Here is a 25,304-nt window from a genome sequence, read left to right as displayed (position 1 = left end):
AGAGGTGCAATATCCGTTCCATGCGCCGCTGGTCGTGCTCTGACCCTTCCGAGGATATGTGAGACTGTCGGTTCTCAACCATGGTTAGAGGGTCAACATGCTCGCCTCGCGGCCTGCCCGGGTGGAGGAGACGAGACATCCTGTGGCCTGTCCTCGAGCTGTCCGCCGCTCCAGTCGCCGCTGACTCGGGTGGGCTCGTTTCATCTGGCGCAGCACCTTCCGCTGGTGGGCTCGTTCCGTCTGCATTGCTAGACTCTGCTGGCCGCAGGTCCAGTCGACTGCCGTGATACCAATTAGTTCGAGTTCACAACGGATCATTTCAAGGTTGAGGACCTACCATAGAGGACATGTGCCGGACACGTTAACGAGCCAAGGGTCGATGCAAGCCGGATGGAAGTTATGATCGCAGGGCAACACCCGGACGTCTTCGCCAACTTTGAAGTCTTCGGTGCAGATGGAACAGCCGACTTGCCCGTTGTCGTTGTTGTCTGCGGGGGTCGCCGTCCCCGGGACAGCGGCGGTTTCTGACGGAGGCTCGTTGGGACTATCAGCCGCGGATTGTGCATCGACTCTCCGCTCAGTCGATGGCCTAGTGTGCGACGAGGAAGCTTCGTTGCCAGTGACGAGAGCCTGCTGGCGGTCTCCAGGCAAGGTGTCGATTTCCATTTCGGGGTCTGACTTTGTAGGCTTCGCATCTCCAAACTTGACAATCGGAAGCGTCTCCAGAACGGCTCGTGCTATACCCTTAGCCCGGCTCTGGCGCGCTCGCCCGTTTACAGCTGCGCGTGGCCCATATCTTTCGGGGTTGCGGTGAGCCCTGACGGCTCCCGTCGTGATAATCACCAAAAATAAGGCAGTGATGAGGCCCGTGATGCTGTACAGGATGCTCATCGCCACATTCGAGTTGCCGCTGCCTCCTGCGGTTTGAGCGCCGCCACCACCGCCGCCATTGGGGCCACTGCCACCAGGCGCCATGTCCTTGCCGGTGATTGTGGCGACAAAGCCATTGGTGGCGTTGCTGACCCTGATGGCGTTTTTTGCCTGCTCAACTACGGCCATTGTCCATATGGAAGTATAGGATAGATTATCTCCCGTCAATGAGCAGCCTGGATTCTCGAGGCTGTAGAGGACGATGGCGGTGGGCTTCTTGCCCATGACCGTATTGAGTATGATCTCTGGGGTCGTGCTGTTCAAGGCCGGGTCCGCAGGGTTCGTGTTGTTTGCTGTGGCATTGCTAGTCGCGGGCCAGTCACAGGAGACAAATGCGACTGTGTGGTTGGCGTCAAAGGTCTGGTAGTTGAACGCATTGACGGGCATGACAGAACCCACGACGTTGATGATCTGTAGCTCGGGTCAGTATTGACGGCCAGATCACGCCTTGCGTTAAGGATCACTTACTCTCCAGGCATTGGGGTCACCCAAGCCGACTTGAGGGGTGAGAGGTGCGGCATAGTACTGATAGGTACTCGACCCATGGGACTGTTCAATGCTGAGATAGAGATACATGACATAGTCCTCGACTTCTGACGGGAACGTCGCAATGGATGAAGTGTTGGCAGAGGCCGCTGATGCCATGAAGGGCATAAGAAGGAACGAGATGAGGAACAACGCCCACGCGGCAGCGAGGCCGGGTGGTTTCCGGGAGGCAACCATGATGGCGACAGGCGCATAAGCGGCAGGGACAGCGTCACGAACTAGCGTGGACGAGTCTCTGAGGAGTCAGCTGGGTGAGGGAGGGAGTGTACAGTTGCAGCAAGCCAGCGAGAGCCTGCTCCATGACCGTCCGTTGCAATGCGTGCGTGGTGCTTGTTCGCGATGCACGCAGAGAGCGGCCGATGCGTCGATGCAAAGCAACGACTGGCGGCACGCTCAGCGAATGTGCTGCCTCGCTGACAAGCAAGCAAGCAAGCAAGCACGACGGGCAACCTGTGTCGCTTTCGAGAGGTTGCGTTGGGGTCAAGTCGAGCCCCGGGGCAGGTCGAGATTGATCCGTGAGGTCCGGCCTATGGGGTAGGTTGCATGTTGACAGGCGGCGGGCTGACCAGGGTCGGAGCGCCGGTGACGTGGAGATCTCGTCAGCAGGAGAAGAGGGCTTGGGCGTCGTGTGTGAAGCCGCACTCGTCGAGGTGCAGCGTGAGGCTGTCGCGACAGGCAGGACAGAGGAGATGGCAGACAAGAGGGAGGAGAAGGAGCTGCGAGGGCGCTGTGGACAAGCGGACGAGGCTGGGAGGTGATGGATGGATGACGGCTGGCTGTGGAGGGCGAGTTGATGACGAGGCCCTCTCTCCCCAAAGAGCGACAAGGTGGGAGCCGCATGGACGGACGATGGATGGATGGATGGCTCCCCAAAGTGCCGAGCCCGCGCGCAGGCCCGAGGCCGCGTAGGGTTTGGCGCTAGTGCTGGCCAAGCCGCGCACTGCACCGCTCCCAAAGACACGACAATCCAGCATGCTGCCCGCCGCGCCTTGCCAAGCCCATCTTGTGACAGCCGCCCAAGACCGCCAAGCGGCCTCACCTCTCTCTCATCGCTCTCGTCCTCTTTCACGCGTCTCTTGGCTGCGACTCGTGGTGGCCAGGCGCTCGGAGCGGTGGCATCTTGAGCACGCACAGTCGCCCCGCAGCCGAGACGCCAAAAGCCAAAGCTGCAACGCGTCTGATGTAGATGACCGGGATAGCTCGAGCAATAGTATATGCCGTTGCATAGCCCAGCCGGCGCCGTCTTCGTCAGATGACAAGTTCCGAGACCAACTGCGACGACCTCCAAACCTATCATCCTGGATTGGGCATTGCTAGCGCGCGTCAGTAAAGGACCCTCCCTTCCAAAAGACCCCGGCACGGAGTATGACAACGACAAAATAACTGCGTGAGGCTTGGCACTGAGATTGGACAAGACCAGCCAAGCGGGCCCATCTGCGCCATGCCTCCTCGTCTTGGCTGGCTCACCTTTGCCAACTGGGCAGGCTGGTGCCGACCTGCCTGCAGACCGACAAGACCAATTTGCGCAACATCGTTATGCATTTATCCGCTGTCCATGTTTCTGCATGTTGGTGGCCATCCTCAGGTTATCAGGTCATCAAGTCATGAATGACCTGGCACCCTGCCAAATATGGGGAGTCGGCCGTGCCCCCGCCACGGCAAGCTCTATCCAAGTGGAAGCAGCACAATACCTTCGCCATACTGTCAATGTGCTCGGCATGGTTTCACGGGCAGTGCACAGCGTGGCTGAGTATGTCGGATCATGGGTATCTGGCCCCTAAGGGCCACTAGAACAATCCATGTGGCCTCTTGTCTGATATGAGCTTGCCACTGATGGCTTTGTATGCGATCCGGCCGGACCTATTCTCAGTGATGTGGCCGACATCCGACTTACATGACAAGGAGGGATGCATCACTGAAGGGGGAGGGTCTTGAGAGCCAAAACCACGATGCCAAACCGACACTCTCCTCGCAATCTGCACATCTGCTCCGTGACATAGCAACAACCTGCAGCTGTAAGTACGACGCCTTCTCGGCTTCCAGAGCGAGTACGGTCAAAAAGGATGTCAATGCTTTTATAAGATCGCCAAGCTGTTCCATCATGAGATCCATAGTCATGGTCTGCTCTGCCGGTGCCCAACTGGCATGGTCTTGTCCACGGGCCGCAGCCTGTCTCGAGATGTATGCCGAGACCGCAGATTGGGGACCACGAACATGCCGGGGAATAGCTGGATGGTTACCAGGCTTGCTCAAGCCATGGATCTCGTCAGGTAATCTCCGCGACCACCATATCTGAAGGCTGCGATGGGATAGGGCATAGTGTATCGTAGATGACTATCGTGCTTGCCACCGATGACTATCACTGACCAAGCGCAACGGCACTCTGTCAGGTCGAAATGCCTCCTTGTGGAGCAACTTCCACGCCTGTCTCTCGAAGTTTTGACAGGGAGGATAGTGCATTTCATTGACAAACGTTGATGGGCCCATTCTCCGCGACAAGAAATGTGACGGTTTAGTGGAAGTGCAACTCTTTCGGCAACTGGAGTGCAACCTGACTCATGATGCTGTGGTCAACTTTAGAATGATTGTCCATCATGTAGTCGAATGGATTGTTATACCGATTAAGTCACGTTAGTGTTTCTTGGTGATGATGACGACACATGGGCCCGTGTGGCATTGTGTTGCTGTTCAAGCCGTCGGTGAGGAGAAAGCCTCATCGGGGTCGAGGCAACAATACTTTTCGTCATCGCGAGATAATACACGGGTCATCGTGTGAGGAGATTTTTCCGGCAACCATGGATAATGCGCGCCGTGCTTATAGCCCTGGATGCAAGTGCACCTAGGTTCTGTAGCCTTTTGAATTGGCATTCCCGAGAGCACAACTGTGATGGATAGCTCTATGCCCGTTCACGATGGGGCGTCATTAACTGTATAAGGGCTCGTTTCAATTGTCATCGACGATCCTTCCGCTCGCAAGAAGCCAAGTGCTCCGGCCTGCTAACAGGGAACCAGCTGTGAACACTGGACGAGTGGCTAAACTCGCTCGGGGTGAACACATGAGCTAAGAACGACAGGGAGGAACAATGTTTGTGTAGCCGCAGGGCCCGTCATCGCGCCTAGCCGTTGCGCTTCAATAGTCCCGTGGCAATGATGGAAAGACGCAAGGCCGAAATTCCTTTTATATCTCCTCCATATCCTCGTCGTCAAGATCATCCAGTACCGGGAAGTCCCCGACCTCGACCCTCTCCGGCCGCACAAACACGCCGTGCTTGAGCTGCGCGCCCTCGTCGGCGGCGGCGGCGGCGCCCCAGTACCTCGTCCCGCCGACGCTCCCATCATTCTTGCCCACGGGCTCGTCGAGGCGCACGCCCACCCACGACCCAAGCACCCCGGGGATCTCCGGGACGGGGCCGACGTACATGACCTCGCCGCGGCGCGCGTCGTCCCCGCCGACACGGCACCGCCTGCCCACGGCGATCCCGCGGCTGTCAATCTCGTGCTGGTTGGCCTCGAGCTTGGCCTTCTCGAGGGTGGGCGCCTCCGGGTTGAAGCGGCCGAGCTTCTCGGCCTTTTTCCACGCGAGCACAGAGTCCGTCTTCTTCTCGTACTCGTCCACCGGCATCACGTACTTCTCGACATTGGACGTGTCGTTGAAGTTGATCTTGGCTGAAGCCGGCCTCGTGTCGGTAATCTGGAGACATGAACGTCAGTGTCTGGCTGGAGCGTTGGACACACACACACACACACACACACACACACACACACACAAACATATATATACAACTTGCACGAGCCACCATCGCCGAGCGCTTCCTCCTTATTCGAAGAGCTCCTCCCATGACGGAAGAACAGGGGGTCACGCCTTTGGGGATGACCAGTCATTGACTTACGTGGAGCTCTGCATACGGCACCAGGCCAAAGCTGGACATGAGGGTGCTGTCCTCGTCGGGGGCCGCCACGGGGACGGCATCACGGCCGGGAGCCTTGTAGGTCATCCGCTGCGCCGACGGCGGGATGCCGGTGACGGGCTCGAGCTTGGTCCGCAGCTGGCTGATGGACCATGACGGGGTGATGCGCCGCTCCGACGACGAGTTCTCCGAGATGATGAGCAGCGGGACGTCAGCCATGGTGAGCGAGCTGGAATTTAAACCTCTGCGTGAAGTGGTGGTGCAGGGATGCCTTTGATAGCGTGGCAGAAGGTGTGCTTCTGAATCCAGCTGGCTTTTGTGATTAACGACCAGGAACTTCCGTCTAACCGCCTCGGACCTGATTGAACTTATGTTGTCTCGGTCGGATTGCTCACAGCAGTGGTGCAGTGCTTGTTTGGCGCTTCTCGACGATGCGGTTGTCTTGTACCACTTCCAAGGGGACGCCGAATCGCGTGCTGCTCCGGAGCGCAGCCAGGGTCCAAACCAATGTTTTTAATGTGGAAACGTCCAGAACGCTATGCTAATCTCGCGCACCACTGGTCTTTGGAAACTACCCCGCCACGCGCCACGCCACAGGAGGCGCGTTCATGGCGGAGGTGCCAGGAAGTCTTCTGTGCACGTACGTTTACGTAGCAAGATTCCCCCAGGCGTTGTTGGGATGCCCGCTGGTGTTGCTCCTTGGGCATCGTCGAAAAAGAGCAGCCACCTCGGTCAGCGGTCTCCCAGGCAGACAGACAGACAGGCAGGCAGGCAGGCAGGCAAGCAAGCAAGCAAGGCCCTCCAGGACTCAAGCCCGAGCGGGAAATGCTACATTTGCGGCTAATGTAGAGCCCCTCCCTTTCCCAGTTGGCAGCTTGTTCGGCCAGGAGCGACTGGAAGGACGCTGTAACCCTCGCTCGGTAACGCCCTCTTTTCGCAATCAGGCGGCGGGCATGTTACGCGTGCAAGACTGGAAGAATGACCACACCACCACCCTGCAACCTCTGCGCCAAGCCTACTTCGGAGCCTGTCTTGAACCGCTGTCGAGGATTGGACAGCGCCGTTTGTGAGCCGTTGGCCGCGGAATTCTAGCTGCGTCCGTCTGGGCAGCGCAGAAACAGCCACGACCAGCCACGTGCCATTGGATCGTCGGACCAAGTCCCATCTCGTAGACAACCACATGTCGAAAGGCCTTTGACGCCACTCGTTAGCCCCGGGCAATGCCTGCCGGCGAGCCCTGGAGGCAGGCCTCTCCTTAGGCACACGCCTACCCCATCCTCTGTCCTCCCCCGAAGGATGACCTCCCCGAGGGCTATATCGCTCCAACGGAAAAACTAGGCACTTCAGTTCCCCCGCGTGCAACCATCTTACGGAGTGCATGGAATAAGCCTGCAGTGCCGGTCAAGGGGCCGTCATTCACGCTGCGTGGCTAGTTGGCAGCCAGCCAGCCCGCTTATGGACCCTGGCAATGGATCTTGATGGTCCCGTGACACCTCCCTTCCGGGGCTGCTGGCACGGCGCAATTCTGATCGCCGGGTGGTTCGTACCAACGTGTGTCGCCCATCGCCGCATATTGACCTGTTAAGGTCGTCCGTTGCGAGATTGCGAATCGCGGCTCAAACAGACCTGCCTGCCGCAGATTATTACCAGTTCCCTGCTTGAAACACAGGGCACCCTGTCGTGAACCGCCCCAACGAGCTTTGGTAGCCGCTTAATGAAGTCCGGTCTGCTCCCCCAAGCAAGGGGATTCGACTCGCTTAACAGAATCTGCTTTTGCGGGCAGCCCCTGGGATATATGGTACCAAAACAAGGAAGAGTACACACCGACGGCCAACTTCAAACGCCCTCGTGAACAAAAGCAAGACCAGAACAATGCTGTTTGGGGCAGAAGCAACTACCCTTGTCGCGATTATGCCAATATTGAACTTTTTTCTCTGGTTTTGTTTGACGCACGGCTCTGCTCACCGCCAGCGTGGTGCAAACCGGCATCCCTGGCAATCGCTCCACCCCCATGCAATGGTCCGAGCAGGATCCTAGTCCTTGGGGGTCAGCGGTTCGCATCATGACCCCTCAAGCGGTCTGCAGTCTTGACAGCGGTCTACGGTCTTGACACCAGGCGTGCATTGACCCTTGGCCATCATGGGGCTCCAGAAGCTGGACCTCGAGAGAAACATCGTGGCCGGACGATGTCATGCTGATCACACTTCGGCCCGCGCCACTGGGTGCAGCAATCGTGTCTCCGGGCCCTCGACATGACGTCGTCGCCTGTTCCCCGAGATGGGCCACGGGCCGTGATCAGGTCGCCGGCTCAGATCATGTCAAAAGGGCGGCAGCCAGGACCAGGGCTTGATGCATGGCCAACACAGCCGATTCGAGGAGTCTCTGCGTCCTCTGCCGTGGTTGAGGAGTCGGTTCCGACGGGTGGACGTTTGCAGTTGGCTGGAGCTGTCAAAGCTCTGACGAACGAGGTGGGACCCACGGCGAGCATGTCGAGGCGGGGGGCGGGCGGGCTGAGTACTGGGATGACCCCAACAGGAAGAGGCTGACGGGACGGCAAGAGATCGCAGATTGATGCTTGACACCCTTGTCCTTGATGCAGACCACGGCTGCCACGGAGTCTCGATTGAGCAAGGAAGATCCCGCGCTGCATGGACGGTGCATGCATGGCTGCTCACTTGACCCGGAGGGCGGCGTGGCAGCGAGGCCGCCAGAGAATAGGCAGGCAGAGTTCGGAGAGTACAGCGCTTCGTGTTGGTGATGTTTCAACCAGTGCTAAGGTTGTCTGACGAGCCGAAGCTCAGCTGTCTCACCCAACTCACCAGGGGTCCATTGCGCCTGCCAACCCACCCAGCAATGCAGCTAATCAGTACGTACAGTCCAGTCCAGTACAGTAGAGGGCACGCCTAAGACGACATCACTGGCCTCGCAGGATCTGCCCCGACTTCGGCTCGACACACATTGTCCAGCGCCAGATTCTTCAGCTTGTCCGCAGGATCTCATCGTGGACGCGGCCACCAGGAAGACGCGGGCACGAGTGCACTGCTGCGGCCCCTTCCACGTCAAGACTGTGTGATGAGTGCCTTTGCAACACGTCGAACATTGCCAGTCGGTATTGGTCTCTCTACGCGGCGCCGTTGAGCAGCCGTGCTTCACTGCGCGATACTCAGACTCATCTGCTCATCGATCTACAGAATTGCCGCGCGCCCCCTCGACCCCTGTGTCGGTGCGTCCCTGCTGCTTGCAACCGGGCTTTCAGGTTTCTGTCAACAAGGCCGCTGTGCGTCATGCGGAGCAGCTCCTCGCGCCTTCACACCTGCGGCAACACCCAAGAGCATGAGTGCCAGCAACTGTGTACCGACAGTAGTCTTCAGACTGTGCTATACACGAATACGCGCGTCAACGATGCCTCCATGGCCACCTGGCTACGCTCCAGGTTCCTGGGTCGTCCAGCAGACCGCACAAGCAAGGCCGCAGATTATGGTTCTCGGTCCGTCAGATTGGGAACCCACTGTCCATGCATGACATCCAGGTGATGATGCTCCTCGCGCTCCCTGGTCACAACCCTGGCACGGATGCACACCATCCTCGCCATCGATTCGAACTGTCGACTGGGGTTAGGCACTCTTAGCGCTTGACCGCCAGTTCGTCCTGCGAGGAGTGGAGGCCTGCAATGGCGCATTGTCCCTTGCGACTCCGTTTCTGCCAAAAAGAAAAAGTGGACTCGGCGATGAGAACATAAGAGGAGGATCCAGAGTCGATTCGAAGTATACACCTAATCATGGGCTTACTGGGGCAGTGACGCCTTCCCGTAACATGCATCAAGCGACGAAGCTAAAGCATGGCTCTCTAATGACCCTTTCCCAAGGTATGCGGCTTTGGGCTTCGGAATGGACATGCCCAACGATCTCGTTCATTTACCAATGCCTATCTTGCAGCCCGGCATCGCTTTCGCCATTTCTGGTACATGGCAAGACAACTTGACATTTGGGCCCATGTGTTACTTCGACGTGAAACATTGACTAGGGTCATCCGAATCGCGACGGTCTTTGAGGACTCCTCAGGGTACGTCTTCAAGGGAGGTGGAAGTCATCAGCAGCTGTTGACTACTTGTAAGAGGGCCAGCCCAGAAATTCCCTGCTCAATTTCCAATCTGCGTGGGAATTTAAGGAGACCACTTTTCGCTTTCGAGAAGGCCTCAGCTCTCACTCCACTGCTGTTATATGGCCAGCTGCGCTTGAATCATGATCCAGTTGCGTCCGCCTTCAACGAGCGCTGTTAACTCCACCACCGGAGGGATCTCCGGATCAGACACGGACTCTTTGGCTGGTAGGCGGTACGCTACCGGCCCCCTGTACTCCTCCTGTGACGACTTGGCAAATGAGGATTGAGTATTGGGCATCCCCACAAGCCACTGAGTGACAGACTCTGGTTCAAAGGTGGATTCACACGACTGCCAGCTCGGGACACCGCTACTTCGTGATCAGTAGGCTAGCGTCTGCTCCCCAGAGAGTTCGAGGCTTGCCTGCCAAGGAGCAAAGCTTCATCTGTGAGTGAAAGACCTCTTTCTTAAAAATTCCCTCTTCGGCCTTTCTGTGAAAGTCAACTGGGTCGTGTCCTGCGAGCTGCGCTCATCTCGTCTTCCCTGTGCTCCATCATCGCCAGTCAAGATGGGACAAGGCGGCTGTCATCACCGACCCCTTGATGTCTATTTTTAACCAGTAACAACAAATTGCCAATGGGTTTCTTTTCTTCATTTTCTTATTCGTCGCCACTCCAAAATCTATTCCCAGTGAGGTAATCGGCCTACGCGCTGAGCGGTAAGGCCCCTGCTCGGTCAGACCCATCCTTCTGCTGGTCCGTTCCCTGTTCGGCAACCTGGCAAGGACACATTTATGGCTACTCCGTGCTTCGCACGTAGCGCTGGCTCCTCTTCCACATTACATACCTGTTCTGGCGGGGCATACTTCGTCACATGCTCCCATCAAGCGGCAAAGCACGACTTTTGAGCGCATGTGTCGAGTTTTCGGTGCCGACTATGCATCCTGCCAAGGTAACTGACATACAAGCACCACGCCTGGTGGCATTCTTCCCGACCTCAGGTTGGAATCACTGTCACTCCTACTCACCGAACTTTTGGTGCCGGTCGAAATGAGGCGGCGATACGAAATAACCGTGTCTGCTGCTTCACTACAAATAGTTCGTCAACGGACAGTTGACGGAGGCTCCAGACTGCTGCTACATTTTTTGGGTGTCGCAACCAGTCGTTCCTCCCACTCAATCTTGCTTTGTCATAGGTCACAGACATTGGTGAGAGGCATGGCGAAACCACTCTGAGCCTTGTCTGTGCTACGCTTGCCCAGTGCTTTGCAATCTACTCAGGACTAGGGGCCGCGTCCTGTGGTCCTGGCCATCTAGGCAACTGACTGTGGTGTTTCCAGTAGTTCATTGGGCAATATGACCGGCCTATGAGACCCTGTCCCGTGATGGAGTTTCGCTGGCACTTACATGAACTGGGGACTGCTCCAGTGGAACTCTCTCACTCAGCTTCGCGACCCGACCATTTTTCTGTCCGCCACCCCCCTCCCCTGTTCACACTGCCGTCGAGTTGTCCTCAATCTTCAGCCCTGATCCCTGATACTGGACGGTGCTGAGCCCCAGCCAGCCTGGCTAGCGAACTTATGCTCTACATACCCTCCCCACACGAGGCGCTGTCGAGTCTTCCCTACAGAAAAGGAAAGGCAGAAAAAGGAAATCCAAAGCCCGCCCTCAAATCCTCCCTCTTCCCCTACCTAGTATTGCTTTTGAACTATGCTTGACCTCTGCCCAGTGGACACCAGAGGTTGTACTCCGTATGCATGAGCAGCAGAAGCAGCAGCCACAGCCGCAGCTTCAGGTAGCATGCCGGCAACCCAAGCCAAGAAGAATGACTGCTCATTCGAGCGTGCGCTGCTGTGCCCTTCCCAAACCCCGGTCAACCTGCCATCACTCAAACTGACGTATGGGACTACGGACACGCATTTCGGTACCTGACACCTCGGATCTAACCAGAAGCCGCACTCAAAGGCGCCATTGGCTGGCCACGAACCTCAGTGACGCCCAACCATGTTAAGACTGCAGATAACTTTAGACGCGACCCACGTCTCAAGACTTGGACTTGACGTGGTTCTTCTCTCCCCAAACGTGTATCAGTCACCAACATCTCTTAACCAGTCAACAACGCCACACTTCTAGCGTTGCACAACTCACACGCACAACAAACTCGACACTTGGTTCCAAAGGAGATTACACTGTCTTGGTTCGCCGGCCTGCCTCGTTCGTACTCCCTGGTCCCAGGGAACTACAATCAGCCGCTTCAGAGGACCCGCCGCAACTCCAAAGGAAACGCACGTACAGCGGGTGCGGCAGGCCAACCATCAAGAGACGACACAGTGATTGCGTTCAAAGCCGCCCAGCCAGGCGAAGGACCAAGCACTGAACAACCACGAGCTGCAGATAATCTCAAAGAGTTCATACGTCTTTGCCATTAGGCAAACCTACCGCCATCGTGGATATCACCAACCTGCTGAAGGCTCCTGACCCTAATGAAGGCTCGGGGTCGTCGAATCCGGCACTGCAAACTCGCTTACCGCCCACGCCAACAGCACCAGCGTATCTTCTTCATCACGGCTCGTCGCCTGCAATCTCTCCCATTCAGCCGGACGCAAAGTCCTGGGTTCGTTTCGCACAACCTGGCCCGGCTCCAAGTACAGTTGCACGCCGAGGAAGAGAGACGAGCTCTACCAAGCGCAACATGCCCCCGCAAAGTAGTGACTCGCCTGCAAAGAAGCAGAGCAAATGGTCTGCAGAAGAAGATGCGCTGATCATCGATCTCAGAGGCAGCGGTATGAAATGGGAAGACATTTCGAAACGACTGCCGGGACGAAGCGCCATCAGTTGTCGGCTACACTATCAGAACTACCTCGAGCGCCGAAGCGAATGGGATGAGGAACGCAAGAATAAACTCGCAAGGCTTTATGAGAGGTAAGCGAGCACTGGACGAGTGTACGCATGTCTACGACGATGGACCAACCAAGTATCGCCACTGTCGGTGACGTTGTCCGTACCTCCAAACTAACCATGGCTGCGCACTCATAAAGGTTCAAACAAGAGATGTGGGCCAAGGTGGCAGAGGAGATGGCCATACCATGGCGTGCGGCAGAGGCTATGCACTGGCAGCTGGGAGAGGTAGACATGGCGAAGCGGGCTGGAGTGACCCCCTTCTGTCTGTCCGCTGTCAACGTCGAGGGACAGGCAGGGAATACCAGAGCATCCACGAGTCGCGGCCACCACCATTCCCACTCCCACTCCCACTCGCTTTCTCATGGGCACTCGACCTTCTCCCGAGACGTCATGGGACAGCCAAACCACCACGGTGTCAGAGGATCGGTACCGCCGGGACCAGCGTTGCCACCGCTACCGCCAAGCCACAACCGCTCCAGTGCCGCCCGGAGAGACAACTTCCCACAGCACTCGCAAGCAATGCCAGCGGCCACGAACCACCAGGACGAGAGATATAGCTTTGCCGCCCCTCCACCGCCGCCCGCGATGCATGCGCACGGCGGATCCCTGCCACCAATACAAAACCGCTCCCAGCCAAGGACGGCTTCAGCATTACCCAGCGTGTCGGAACTCACGACTGGTATAAGCCCATATAGCACACCGGCATACTCGGTGGGTCTGCCGAGTGTGAGCCCGGCACACAGCGGCACAGCGAGTCCGAACCCGTTCACAGCCGGGCCTCCAACACAATCACAGCACCACTTCACGTCGAACCCGCCGCACCCAGTCCAGCCCGAGGTGTACATGCCGGCTCCCCTGAAGATAACGAAACGATCCAGGAGTCCCGAATTCGTCATGCCAGCCCCTGCACCCAGTCGCCGCCGCCAATACCATCATTACCGCTCAGAGTACGACGACAAAGCAGCCGTCCCCAGACACATGCCGTGAGCACATAACCTTTTTTCTCTGTATGCATCTCTGGCCGGCACGATATTCACAGCTCAAGCTAGCTTTGCCGCCAGATGATGACTCGGCAGGCTTCTGCAAAGCTCTGTGGTCTCGAATGTACTCTCTACGGGATAGGGCTCACATCTTGGGCTTGCCATCAACAGCATGCTGCTTGGCGCCAACGTGCGAACTTGGACTCGCTGCAAATGGTGTATATCTGACCATGATGCACCTGGCAGTGCAAACATCCGACGATTTGTCCATACTCCACAATGTTAGTGGTTTCCCGACCTGCGATATCGATGTCGAAGCGGACAAAGCACGGCAAAGCACGATGAACGGCAGAGATGTATCTCATATTGCACCGAGAAAATGTTGCATGGGCGACTACAAGAGGCAGGAAAGGTGCAATACCATCAAGCGTCCACGTAGCAGGCCGCGGCTACATCACGCCGAAGTCCTACCGTATTTCCGGGACAATCAAGCAAAAGTTCGAGCGGACCAGAGTGGTGCCAGAATGCGAACAAGTCTCGATGGCTGCCAGACTCGGAGGCACGGCACACACATTCACCACGACGGTCAAGGGCAAGGAAACGTAGGGGGGTCCGCGGAGCTCGAAACCCCCTATGCAGGAGTCCAGGGCGGCCTGTCAAGTCAGGCAAGATCATGGTACTTTACGCCTTATCCAAAAGGCCTGAGCACCCAACTCCTCCGTCGGCAAGTCCATGCGACAGGTTGTATGCGGCGGTGCCCATATTGTCCTCCGCAGCGTCATACGATCCAGCTGAGCTTTCAGGCATGCATGAGCACTCATCATCATCACACCGTGGCAAAGCCCCCCAAGGTGTTTCCCCTAACCCCCCCCCCCTTTGCATTCGCAAATCAACCCCGGTTTTTGCGTTCAAGCCAGTCTATTTGTTTGGACTATCCTTTTTTGTTTTTGTTCTTTATTTCTTTCCTGTATTGATATATCCTTGCCGTGTGGTTGTTTCTCGAAAGCAATTTTTGCATTATGCATTGGCAAAGCGGAAAAAACCCCCCAACAAGCGTGTTCTTTGATTATTTTACTTTTTTTTCTCCCTCCGGTGCTTTTCTTACCCCTGTTTGGGGTTGTTTCGATCTGAGCCACCTCGCCTGGGATTGGGATGCGTCGGGATTATGCGACCACGTTTTCCTTCCGACAAAGGCTTTACGTCTCGAAACGGCAGATCGAGCGAAGAAATCCAGTGCCGGGCAAGGTTCTTGCGAGTTTCTCTGGCTTCTGTCGGATGTTGTACTTTCTTTTGCCGTTTTCTTTTTCCTTTTTCTTTGTAACCCTGGTCTATTTGTTCATGCCGAGATGGAGCAGGGATCCCCCCGCGCCAATGAAACACGATAGACACATGATGAATGACACGTCAGGAGGGGAATGATAATAGACACCTAGGTAAATGGCTGCGAAGTTCTGGATATGTAGAAATCGCATCACAGTATAATTGAGTGAGAGTATTGCGAAACGTTTCCCGCCTTTGTTGAGTATTCTGAAGTTGATGCGCCTGCACTTCCATGTACTAGACCTGCCTTACGCCCTTGCAGCGATGACCCACCAGTTATCCCTATCATAGCCGTGGTCAAGGACTTTGCCACCGGCCGCGATGACATCGTCTTCGAGCTCGCCCTTCTTGAAGAGGTGATAGTACCGCTGATACGTCTGGTCGCTAGCCCCAGCTATTGGCTGCCCACCTTTTTCGACTTTTGCCTTTTTCACCCATGGTACAAGGAGGTCCTGATCCGTGCTTTCGTCGAAGCCTCTGCGGCTAGAGCCCTGCTCCAGGGCCCAGACAAAGACCAACACCCGGCCGCCATCTTTGACGCAGTCTAGAAGGGCCTTGACCGCTGCTATCCTTCTCTCATTCGTGGATAGGTGATGTACCACAGCAATGCAAATGGCGAAATCAAATGCCTTGTCAGGATATGGCAGGGATAGCCCGTCGGCAACGGCTACATCTGACCTCCGCACGCCGCCGTGGTCTCGTGCAATCGCGACCAAGGACGGACTTCGATCGGAGCCCATGATGTAGACATCGGGGTTCACACCAAGGTACTTGCCGTTCCCACACCCAACATCGATCCCCACAGCGCCCTTGGGCAGGGAGTTCAGAAAGTCTCCGACCACCGGCCAAGGTTTGTATCGAGTGGCTGAAAAGTGGCTGGCGATGGACTCGTACACGTTGTGCACGTGCTGCTCCTCATAAGACGCTGCTTCAGGCCGTGACGCTGCCATGCCTGGTGTCTGTGAACGGCTCGGGGTGTAGTAGGTGTCGGGATATGGCACACGGTTTTCCGTCTTGGAGCACTATATCATGCAGGTATGCAACCACAGACGCGGCTCCTTCCGGTTCCACTCTTGCGGTCAAGAGTCGTTGGGGTATGCTGACGTCGCAGCCGTGTCTAGAGATTGGGGCGAAACCAGGTTCACCGTGTCTCGATATCGGGTGTCGCGGAAGCGAGCAAGGCGGTTCCTGTTCCTGCAGAGATGTCCGAACGTTGCACACCCACTCTGGCTTGTGTCCGCAGCAGTCGCCCAAGGCAGCTGACGTATGCTCGGGAGCGGTTCCTGCCAAGGCAAGAGATCGTGTCTAGGTAGCACAAAGCCGTCGTCCGTGGTACTCCGTTTTAGGTTCCGAGATAGACAAGCAAGTAAGCAGGCGAGCTGCGTGGTGTCAGTCGACGGCTGAGGCTAACGATCCGAGCCGGTGATTGTTTTTCCGAGACACTGAAAGGGCAAGCAACCCTGGCCGAGATGGGGCTTGGACTGGTTGTGTCTTGGCGAAGCGACCAAGAGTTTGAAGGACTTGGAGAAGGTACAAGAGTACAACATGTCTCTCCTATGCGAGGTCTTGAGGGCAGCCACACGCCAGGGAGGTGCGAGTGAGCTGGCACTGCTGATATGTGCCTTCAGAGACCAACGCGTTGATTGCTGCACCCCAAGTGTCGTGCGTTGGACGCTGATGCCAAGGAACGCTCAGTGTGCGTGATGAGGGTGGTTGACAAGCTGGTTGCCAACAGCTCAAAACGGAAAGCAGAGCGAAGAGTATGGGTCTAATGTCTCATACACACACGGCGGGACGAGAGGCAAGACACGGCAGCCGTCCACGTTGCGCGGGGAGGTTGGCAAGCCGCAGCCCATACGAGGAAGAATTCCTATTGGCTGAGGCGTGATTCAGATGCGCTCGCAAGAACCGGGCAACTGGAACCAGGATGGCGGCTGCTGTGCGACAAAACTACCGTAGGGCTGGCGGTTAGGCGCAGAAGCGTTGCTGACGCAAAGTGTCAACGAGAGCGCCCGAGTGGTGACTGTGGCAGTTCGTCTCTAGCGTTGATCGCAAGCAGGTAGGCGAGTGGCAATGGCTGTCGGTGATGGTGTTGTTGAAGATCCTGGGTTAGCCTTGGTGCATTTTGACAAGGGCGATCGAACGGGTGGGGTTCGTGAGCAGGCATGCAGGGCAGCATCGCTAGCGAGAGTCGTCGCGCCTTCTCCGTCTTGCCATTCACAGGCTCCCAGTGCCAGGCGTGCCTGAGGCAAGCAACTCTCTGCCATCGCCCAAACGAGGAGGACCTCCAGGGCTGCTCATCGGGTGCAACATCCTGCCGCCTCAGCACGGCGCGCACGTACTGCGTTGGGCAACCTGACGGCCAGCCACATCGCCAGTTTCGCCGCCGCCTGCGATCTACCCGCCGCCGCCCGCTCATGTCGGTCAAGGAGAGCCCGGGGCAGGGGCTTGCTGCACCCAGCTCAACACAGCAAAGCATCGTGCAGCGTGCATGTACAACATCTAGTGAGATGGCCACCCCGGCAACAGGCCCTGCAGCCTATGCTCTGACCGGCTGCGAGGGTGAGTCCACGCTTGTGGTACACGTCAACGCGGTCAGGCGGCATTGAATCCGAGGCCGGCATCACAAGGGCAGCAAGTGCCGTCTCGCCTTAGCAAAGCATGTTCATGTATACGTGGGCTGACGTTCCAATCGTGCCTGACCCTGTAAAGATCTCTGTGCAGCCACACCCAAGAGGCGGTGTCGTGGTTCGTGGCCGCGGGTCGTCTACCATCCCTACACCATCGCTACAGACTGCGTGGCACCCATACACCCTCTCGAATGCACCTACAACGCCCCTAGCGGCGCCTCGCGCAACTTGGGCTCGCTCAGGCTCAGAAACCAGTGGTAAATGCGCTTCTCACCCCAAGCCTTGGGCCTCACCGACCGCCAGTGTTCAGAGGACTCTGAGGATCGTACACGTCGGTGGTGATGAGTTCGGGATACTGGACGCCACCCTGCCTCAGGGCCGAGTCCATGCACTCCATAATGGCGATGCTCTCCGCCCATGGAAGCCCAGCGCTCTCCTTCTTGCCATCCCGAAGGCACCTCGCACACTCGTCAGCCTCCCAGAACATGCCATGGCCCCAGCCGTCTCGTGCCTCGTCGCGTGGCACAGGGCACTCGACAACCTCAAATTTGCCCCCTCCATTCTTGAGAATCACCTTGTATGCGGTCGGCCTGTAAGCCATCCCAATGACGTGAATCTCGCCAAGTGGCCCCTGGATTCGGATGGCTGGGTTCAGGCTGCCAGACGCGTCATAGTTTGTTGGCACCCGAAGACTTGTCGTGGCAATGCCCATGGTCTTGTGCTTGGGGAACTGGACAATGATACTGGTCGACTCGTCCGCACCTGTCTCGTATTGGTTCATAGCTGCCACCGTCTTGGGCGACTCTTTCTCAGCCTCGGGTTGCAGATGGTACAGGATTTGGAAGACCCAGGTGAGTGAATAGATGCCGAGGTCCAGGAGCGCACCACCTGCCAAGTCCCTGTTGACCATGCGGTGATCATTGGGAAAGGTAAGAGACCCGTCCTCCTTTCCGGAGGCAAAGGAGAGATCAGCTGTGCCCATTTCACTGTCAGTCACATTGGTGTCCGTCGTTCCTGTACGTGTGGATGTGCAGGCAGGGCCTTCTGAGGGCACGGCTGGGATTCTTACCAATGACCCTGTGAACGGGCCCAAGCACGCCGGACTGGACAATCTCGCGCACCTTGACGCTCAGAGGCTGGTATCTGGTCCAGACAGCCTCCATGAAGAAGACGTTCTTCTCCCGAGCCTTGTCAATGAGCTTGCGCGTCTGAGAGGCTGTGACGGTGAGTGCCTTTTCGCAGAGCACATTCTTGCCAGCTTCGAGCACCAGCATGGCGTTCTGGAAGTGGTGAGAGTGCGGCGTGGCGACGTATACAATGTCGACGTCCGGATCGGCCACGAGCTCGTGGTAGGAGCCGTATGTCTTGGCGCCCTCGGGAGCCTTGACTTTGTCGAGAAAGGAAACAGCACTGTCCTTGGATCGGGACGAGGCCACGGCGACGACCTTGTGAGCAACATCATGGACGTCTCGGATAGCTGGGTTGGTGAGCAAGTCCTTGACGAAGGCTGCTCGTCGAGTTAGTTTTGGACATGGAGGTCCTCGGTCAAGAAGTCCCTGGGCACTGACTCTGGGCGATGCCACCAGTGGCCATGATACCCCATCTCAGGGTGTACGTTTCAGGCGCCATCGTGAGTTTCGAGGCCGTGGTGAAGTAGAGTGAATCCGCTTGCAATTCGCTGTCCGCGTTGACAGAGACTTTCGGCCAGCCAGTATCTCTCGAGCACTGGGCAGGAATTGGTTCTTGTTCTTGCGAAACCACAGATCTTGAAGCTTCTTTAGTGCTTGGGAGCAGGAGCGGAGCTCCCGGGTGGGGGTAAGATACTACTGTATCTCCCTCCGGTGCGGCGCGCCGTGGTGCCTCGCTCAGTGACAGCATCTCCCCCGCATCCTGGAGACGCTACGGTGCAATTCTACCGGCGACCCGGTCACCTCCGTCCCGCCTCTCTGCAATCAGCCGGCAACTCCTGCCCGCAAGTCCGTCTTGTGAGCACGAGGCTGGGGCGGCCATTCCTTCATGGTGGATCTGGTGCTATTTGGCCCGATGATATTAGCCCCCGGATTCTGTCGTTGACTTGCGTGGACTGTCTGGAGATATCGTCATACAGCCATGAGTGTCCCCACCTTGGTGAGGGGAAGCCTGAGACTCGGTGCAATGGGGAGCGCGCTCATTCTCGATCGAGCCTCGACAGAGATCAGAGGGTTTGTGTGTTGACAGTTTAGCCACTCGGAGTTGTATAATGCAAGGACTCATCGTGGGAAGGTTCTTTCTATGTCGTGCTGGGTTGTACGTTGCAGCGACCCTGTGCAGGAGGTTCACCTCCACGTGGCGTGCTGTGGGTGTGTGAGCACTATCAAAGAACATAGCTCTGGGTCGTAGACAGTGTTGTCCCCAACTGGCCTTGTTGGAAGCTCTCAGAGCGACATCCGCTGTCACATTTGATACTCTGAGAAGTTATTACGGCAAAATTGGTCCACACGTGCATCACGGCCGTATTTCATTGATTAAGCCATATTGTCATTCCTATCTAGCCGTGCTGCTGCTGCTGGGCAAGACCTCAGTACCTACAGTTTGTGCATGCTGCAACGGCCAACCGCAGCTCCCTCGTGATTCACCACCACCACCACCACCACCTTCCCGGAGCTGAAACCTTGGCCATGCTATTGTTACACGCAACGCCGACCTCAAGTATATCATTCAGTCGCTGCTGTCTCCGCCTTCAGGGCGCATCGAAGCACAAGCCGTCTAGCCTGGTATCGTCAGCCTGGGCAACAAACACTGCCTTGAGTCGCACTTCTCCCCGAGGCCACAAACCATCGCCATCATCCAGTGCCTCTTTTGCATCCATCACCACCACAACCACCACCATGGCGCAGTCGACATCCCCGACGGCAAGCAAGCCGGGCCTCACACAGCACCTCACCCTGCCAGACCACCACCATGAACAAACCACCACCCCCACAACAACAACAACAACACCACGCCTCGTCTACGGCACAGCCTGGAAGGCCACGCAGACCGCCTCCCTAGTCCACGCCGCCCTGCGCGCGGGCTTCCGCGGGATAGACACGGCCAACCAGCCGCGGCACTACTCGGAGGGGCTCGTGGGCCGGGGGATCGCGTGGGCCCTGGCGGACGGCACGATAAAGTCCCGCGCCGAGCTGTTCGTGCAGACCAAGTTCACGGGGCCCCAGGGCCAGGACAGGCCCGTCGAGCAAGGGGGCAAGGGATGCCCTTATTACCACGAGGATCCGCTCGAGACGCAGGTGCGCAGCTCGGTTGAGGGGAGCTTTGTCAACCTGTTTGGCAAGGATAGTAGTAGTAGTAGTAGTGATGATGATGATAGTGGGGGTGGTGGTGGTGGTGCCGCTGAGGGGACAGATATAGAGGTAGAGGCGGGCGCGACGGCGGCGGCAGCACCAGCAGCAGCGACGACATATATCGACAGCCTGGTCCTGCACTCGCCGATGCCAACATACTCGGAGACCTTTGCGGTATGGAAAGTCCTCGAGTCGTACGTCCCGCACCGGATCCGCCATCTGGGCATCGCCAATGCACCGCTCGAGGTGGTCGAGAGGCTATACCACGAGACGACCACCACCACCACCGAAGGCGCAGGAGCGGGACTGTCCGTCCCGCCTTCCGTAGTGCAGAACCGCTTCTACGCGCCCACGGGTTACGACGCGGACCTCAGGCGGTTCTGCCGCGAAAGGGGCATCGTGTACCAGTCCTTCTGGACCCTGACGGCGAACAACGCAGACAACCGCATGCGCGGCAAGGTCGACCTCGTCGGGTCCAAGCCCGTGGCGAAACTGGCCGCGGCGTTCAAGAATGGCGAGGTGAGCAGGGAAGTCGCATATTACAGTCTCGTCCTGGGCCTCGAGGGAATCACGATACTCGACGGCACGACGAGCGAGGTGCACATGCGCGAGGACCTGGACGGTGTCGATGCCGTCGGGAGGTTTGCAGCAAGCGAAGAGGGCAGGGTCGTGTGGGAGGAGTGTCTTGCTGAATTCAAGGCACTCATCGGCGAGGATGACGAGTTTTAGAAAGGAATTGTTGGCATAATCAGCTTGGTTCGCGGGGAAGGCAACGAGGAAGCCTGTCACGTCGATTATGGTGGCGCAAAAGCCAGACAGACACGTTGGTATGCAAATGCAAATTATAAGGCGTGATGTTTAATTCCTGGACATCTCCAGACTATATACTTCGCCATCAGTACGTGTAGAGTCTGGACCGGGCACGATGGATTTGATGGTAGTAAGTTCGGTTGCCAGTGACGAGCAGGCGCGTGTTCCCGAACCAGACAGACCACTGGCAATGACGCAACAATTCATATGGGCGATTGCGGCACCACGGCATTGATCTTAGGGACGACTGGCGCTGTGCCGATATTGCTATTAAGCATCTCGCGAGTCCTCGCTGGGTGGCCTGTCCAAGGATGATATCTCCAGCAATAGGTGAGGATGTGCCTAGGCGGCTTCCATCTTCATTTTGCCACGCAAAGACGTCAACTCGCTCTGCTTTTGTTGAACAATCTGTCAGTCCGAAATCCTCTCTCGCCCAGTTCATGGACAGATATCCTGCAAGGGAATCATGACAAAACCTACCTCGGCCTTCCTCTTTCCCAACACCGGCTCGGGCGTGGCCCTAGCTCCACCAGCATGGATCGGCAGCATCGTGATATCGTCCTTTGTTGCCTCCCTATGACAGCTGGCGTGGTAAATTCGATCACCTACACGGGTAGCGTCGGGCCAGACAAACTCCTGCGCATCGTCAAGCCAGCGCATCTCAAACTTCTCCTGGCAGATTGGGCACACGCTATTGGCCAGCACCGGATCGTCGGGGACCGGGATCCAGTCTCTGCGTCGCGCCTGACCACCCGGCATGGAGGCAGAATTGCGATTGCCGCTACCATCAGTACCATTGTTGGCAGCATCTCCAGACAGCGGATCGTACGGTCTGCCGGACGCGTCGGCGCCGTGGTCTTGGTCGATGGTCTCTCTGGTGTTGATCCAGTCCTGTGACGACTATCAGCAAGGTCGATTCTTGAGGGCGGATATGGCAACATGACAAGGGGTGGAGGGCGTTCTTACCATCTTATCGACCAGCCAACTCCGATGCTGTCCTTTCTTCTCATATTCGGTGATGCGGCGGTTCACACGGAAGTGCCAGTCCATGTGCGCCGTCTTCTTCCTCCTGCCCTCTTCTGTGGCTGGGAAGCGGCGACCGCACTGAGTGCATTGGGGACCCTTGGCCTCAAATAGGAGCGGCAGGAGATGTGGTCGGAATCTACGCGCAGTTATGTTAGGCCTGTGGCATGCTGGATGTGGGATCAAAAGGCTGGTCAGGGGCGTCCTTACTGTTTTAGCGACGACGCTTTCAAGGCGATATCTCCTGTGATAAACTCTAAACTCGGCGGTTGGGTTGGGAGCTGACCAGGGAGAGGAATTGGGAGGGTTGGAAGACCCGGTGGCGGAGGCGGCGGGTGAGGCAGAGATGGTACGCCCGGGACCGGAGTCGCATTGCTGCTTGGGGGAGGGGGTGCGCTGCCGCCAATCAGACCAGCAGCTCTCAAAGCGTTTAACAGTTCGAGAGGGTTGCCTGACGAAGCGGCGGGAGCAGTAGCAGCCGGAGGTGCCGTTCTTTCGGCTGGACGTGGTGGTGGTGATCGTAAAGCTGCGACAGCAGCTGGTGGTTGAGGTGTTGGCGGCTGGGGTGTGGCCGAGTTCCTTGCCATGAGCGCCGCAAGTGCTCCGGATCCGAGCAATGAATCCAATGATACCTTCGGTGCCGCCGCAGGCTGAGGTGCTGGCGCCGGCGGTGGTGGCGCAACTGCTACGGGTGGTACAGGAGTGGGCGCCTGAGCAGAGGGCGCCCTTATTGTCACGGCAAGTTCAGTTATCTGGTTCTTTACAAGCACTAGCTGCTCTTGAGGCAGGTTCTGCAGTTGTAATATAGTTTGCAAGTCCATCAGCGCCTTCAACCTCGTCTGTATGCTAGGGTCATGTGGGCTTTGAGCCATCTGGGCTCGGAAGGCTGCAATCAGCCTCTGGATATCATCATTCAACGAGTCTATGCTGATGCCAACCTGCGGCGGAGGGTAGCCACTGCCAAGGTGCGTTGGAGGTTGAAACGCGGGAGTGTGAGATGATGGTTGCGGCGTAGAACGAGCGGGTGGCTGAGTTTGATGCTGGAATTCGTGTCAGTACGTCGCCCCAGCAAAGAATGGACAAATGATCTGCTAGCTTACTTGATGAGGCGGATAGAACGGTCCTGAGGGTGGCTGTGCGGAATAGCCATACGCAGGACCGTTGTGTCCGGGAGGCGGCCCCTGCTGGTCATAGTAGGGACGAGCACCTGGAGGCGTGGCGGATTCACGGTACGGCATCCCTTGAGGCATCGGGCGGCCTCTGCCCATCATGTGTGGTTGTCCCATGCCCTGCTGTGCCTGAAGCGCGTTCGTCCGAGCCTTGATCAAGGCGTTCTCGATGGGCCGGACGACATCCGGGGGGAATACCGGCCGGGTGTCAATGGATCCAGGCACAGGTTCTTTCCATGTCTTGAGCATTTCATCCATCTTTCGCCTTGTAGTCATGTCCACGGACGCATAAGCATCCATGAATGTCTGGTAGAGCTTGCGGCCAAAGAACAGCGTGTATGGGGTGCCGACATTCTTGACGATCGAGTCGAGGACGTATAATGAGGGTAGCTTCTTGTGTGGTGCGGCCTGGTCATTCGGGTTAGCTTTTGAGTCACGCAAAGTCGGAAGGCGCCACGATGAGTCTGGAAGTGACACGCGACATCAAGCTAATGGGGTTGATGGCTCCTACCCGTTTGACATGATCTGTGAGAGCGCCTGATATGGCCAGCGCGTGCTCAGTGTTTTCTCTCGCAATTAAGGTCAAGTTTTGAATTTCATAGCGTGCGTTGGACTGGATGTCTTCGAGGGCCTCCTGGAAGTCCTTCGCGACCGCTTCGGACTCAGAATATGACATGATGACTGCTCTCTATACGCCAACACACAGTGAACCCCAAGTAAAGAAGTTGACGTTGACGTGGTAAAGATCACGTGTGCCTCGTTGCCCCAAGATAATGTTTGGCCCAGGGATGGTCTACAGACAGAAGCCTGGCCAAGAGCAAATCGTGACAAAGAGGCTTCCGTAGCGCAGATCAGAGAAAGTCACAGCAACAGGAAAGCTCAACGGCCGGCACTACCCAGCAATATTTCAAGTAATGAAATGTGGGAATCGCGCCCATGGATTGTTGTTTGGCACGTGGACTGCATGCAGCTGGCCACCTCGCAGACTCCGAGCACCAAATGCCACCTAGGCCTGTTTTTCTGCGGTCGCGTACGAGACCAGAGTGCGATCAATGCATGCTCTGAGCAAAGTACGCGGAGATGTATGGCTGACAAGAAGTCCAGCTGTGTTGACAGCGCGTCTAAAGCTTGTAGAACGTTCCGACCTCGAGGCTGGTTCGGATATCTTTAGTTTCGAGCTGTACCTTCGTAGCTGTCGATGAGCTGGTTTGCGTCGCCGAAAATGCTGTTGGCAGCTGCAGGAAGTTGATGCCGAAGATACGCCTGTCGGGGTTGATGCAACGTGGCATAGACTGTGTATCTGTTCGAAATTGCCGAAGGCCAAGTGCGATGCCCAGGCGTTAGGATGGCTGTCGTGGGCGCCTGGTGATGTGAAGGCAGATGTTTGGCGGATGCTCGAGATCGTGGTCGAGCTCAGCAAGCGTGAGTGGCTGTGGATACGTGATGACTAAGATTTTATTATGGTACAGTACAACTTATGCGGCCCAGGCTTTCAGAAGAGTCGGATCCCACGATTCCGAGGTCGGCTCCACTTTGCCAGTCTAGATGTGTCTAAGGCGAGCTACTTGGGTGTATGCGTATTAAATCCATCAAGATCAGAGGATACCAAACAACTGCCTCATGAAACCTCACAGTGATCGAATTCGCTGCAAATCTTGGTAATCTCTAT

General features: G+C 57.0%; 10 protein-coding genes across 10 annotated transcripts; 3 read left to right on the top strand and 7 right to left on the bottom strand.

Moving 5' to 3' along the window:
- Positions 1 to 333: 333 nt before the first annotated feature.
- B0I36DRAFT_344229 (uncharacterized protein) lies at positions 334 to 1,653 on the bottom strand (the record flags this gene model as incomplete). Its single annotated transcript, XM_046156239.1, has 2 exons — positions 334 to 1,341; positions 1,399 to 1,653. 2 exons carry the CDS (start codon positions 1,651 to 1,653, stop codon positions 334 to 336), a joined length of 1,263 nt encoding a protein of 420 aa, XP_046018549.1.
- A 2,690-nt stretch (positions 1,654 to 4,343) lies between these two features.
- B0I36DRAFT_11216 (CAP Gly-rich domain-containing protein) lies at positions 4,344 to 5,762 on the bottom strand. The gene is made up of 2 exons (XM_046147904.1): positions 5,367 to 5,762; positions 4,344 to 5,167 (listed from the first exon to the last, which is right to left on the bottom strand). Exons 1-2 carry the CDS (start codon positions 5,601 to 5,603, stop codon positions 4,655 to 4,657), a joined length of 750 nt encoding a protein of 249 aa, XP_046018548.1. The 5' UTR covers positions 5,604 to 5,762; the 3' UTR covers positions 4,344 to 4,654.
- A 2,272-nt stretch (positions 5,763 to 8,034) lies between these two features.
- On the bottom strand, positions 8,035 to 9,558 carry B0I36DRAFT_426925 (uncharacterized protein). The gene is given in 4 exon segments (XM_046162410.1): positions 8,035 to 8,243; positions 8,259 to 8,557; positions 8,698 to 8,761; positions 9,173 to 9,558. The coding sequence occupies 4 exon segments, from the start codon at positions 9,197 to 9,199 to the stop codon at positions 8,157 to 8,159; spliced, it is 477 nt and encodes a 158-aa protein (XP_046018547.1). The 5' UTR covers positions 9,200 to 9,558; the 3' UTR covers positions 8,035 to 8,156.
- Positions 9,559 to 12,174: 2,616 nt separating this feature from the next.
- B0I36DRAFT_371127 (uncharacterized protein) lies at positions 12,175 to 13,370 on the top strand (the record flags this gene model as incomplete). The annotated part of the gene is made up of 2 exons (XM_046159988.1): positions 12,175 to 12,404; positions 12,521 to 13,370. 2 exons carry the CDS (start codon positions 12,175 to 12,177, stop codon positions 13,368 to 13,370), a joined length of 1,080 nt encoding a protein of 359 aa, XP_046018546.1.
- B0I36DRAFT_11196 (uncharacterized protein) lies at positions 13,167 to 14,426 on the top strand. Its single transcript, XM_046147900.1, has one exon. The coding sequence runs from the start codon at positions 13,393 to 13,395 to the stop codon at positions 14,335 to 14,337; it is 945 nt and encodes a 314-aa protein (XP_046018545.1). The 5' UTR covers positions 13,167 to 13,392; the 3' UTR covers positions 14,338 to 14,426.
- Positions 14,427 to 14,931: 505 nt separating this feature from the next.
- On the bottom strand, positions 14,932 to 15,633 carry B0I36DRAFT_234986 (uracil-5--methyltransferase TRM9; the record flags this gene model as incomplete). The annotated part of the gene is made up of 1 exon (XM_046149367.1): positions 14,932 to 15,633. One exon carries the CDS (start codon positions 15,631 to 15,633, stop codon positions 14,932 to 14,934), a length of 702 nt encoding a protein of 233 aa, XP_046018544.1.
- Positions 15,634 to 17,240: 1,607 nt separating this feature from the next.
- Positions 17,241 to 19,111, bottom strand: B0I36DRAFT_310790 (uncharacterized protein). The gene is made up of 3 exons (XM_046152299.1): positions 18,882 to 19,111; positions 18,383 to 18,820; positions 17,241 to 18,285 (listed from the first exon to the last, which is right to left on the bottom strand). Exons 1-3 carry the CDS (start codon positions 18,940 to 18,942, stop codon positions 17,603 to 17,605), a joined length of 1,182 nt encoding a protein of 393 aa, XP_046018543.1. The 5' UTR covers positions 18,943 to 19,111; the 3' UTR covers positions 17,241 to 17,602.
- On the bottom strand, positions 19,112 to 19,652 carry B0I36DRAFT_310789 (uncharacterized protein). The gene has a single exon (XM_046152298.1). The coding sequence runs from the start codon at positions 19,564 to 19,566 to the stop codon at positions 19,363 to 19,365; it is 204 nt and encodes a 67-aa protein (XP_046018542.1). The 5' UTR covers positions 19,567 to 19,652; the 3' UTR covers positions 19,112 to 19,362.
- A 225-nt stretch (positions 19,653 to 19,877) lies between these two features.
- B0I36DRAFT_310788 (NADP-dependent oxidoreductase domain-containing protein) lies at positions 19,878 to 21,488 on the top strand. The gene has a single exon (XM_046152297.1). It carries the CDS (start codon positions 19,971 to 19,973, stop codon positions 21,360 to 21,362), a length of 1,392 nt encoding a protein of 463 aa, XP_046018541.1. The 5' UTR covers positions 19,878 to 19,970; the 3' UTR covers positions 21,363 to 21,488.
- Positions 21,489 to 21,573: 85 nt separating this feature from the next.
- B0I36DRAFT_11157 (uncharacterized protein) lies at positions 21,574 to 24,476 on the bottom strand. Its single transcript, XM_046147896.1, has 6 exons — positions 24,147 to 24,476; positions 23,567 to 24,043; positions 22,677 to 23,506; positions 22,410 to 22,605; positions 21,924 to 22,334; positions 21,574 to 21,833 (listed from the first exon to the last, which is right to left on the bottom strand). Exons 1-6 carry the CDS (start codon positions 24,309 to 24,311, stop codon positions 21,786 to 21,788), a joined length of 2,127 nt encoding a protein of 708 aa, XP_046018540.1. The 5' UTR covers positions 24,312 to 24,476; the 3' UTR covers positions 21,574 to 21,785.
- Positions 24,477 to 25,304: the final 828 nt, after the last annotated feature.

Source organism: Microdochium trichocladiopsis, assembly GCF_020744255.1.
Source record: "Microdochium trichocladiopsis strain MPI-CAGE-CH-0230 chromosome Unknown B0I36scaffold_1, whole genome shotgun sequence".
NCBI classification, from domain to species: domain Eukaryota; kingdom Fungi; phylum Ascomycota; class Sordariomycetes; order Xylariales; family Microdochiaceae; genus Microdochium; species Microdochium trichocladiopsis.
Note: the sequence above shows the minus strand (reverse complement) of the source record. Positions and strands in the feature narration are given on the sequence as shown.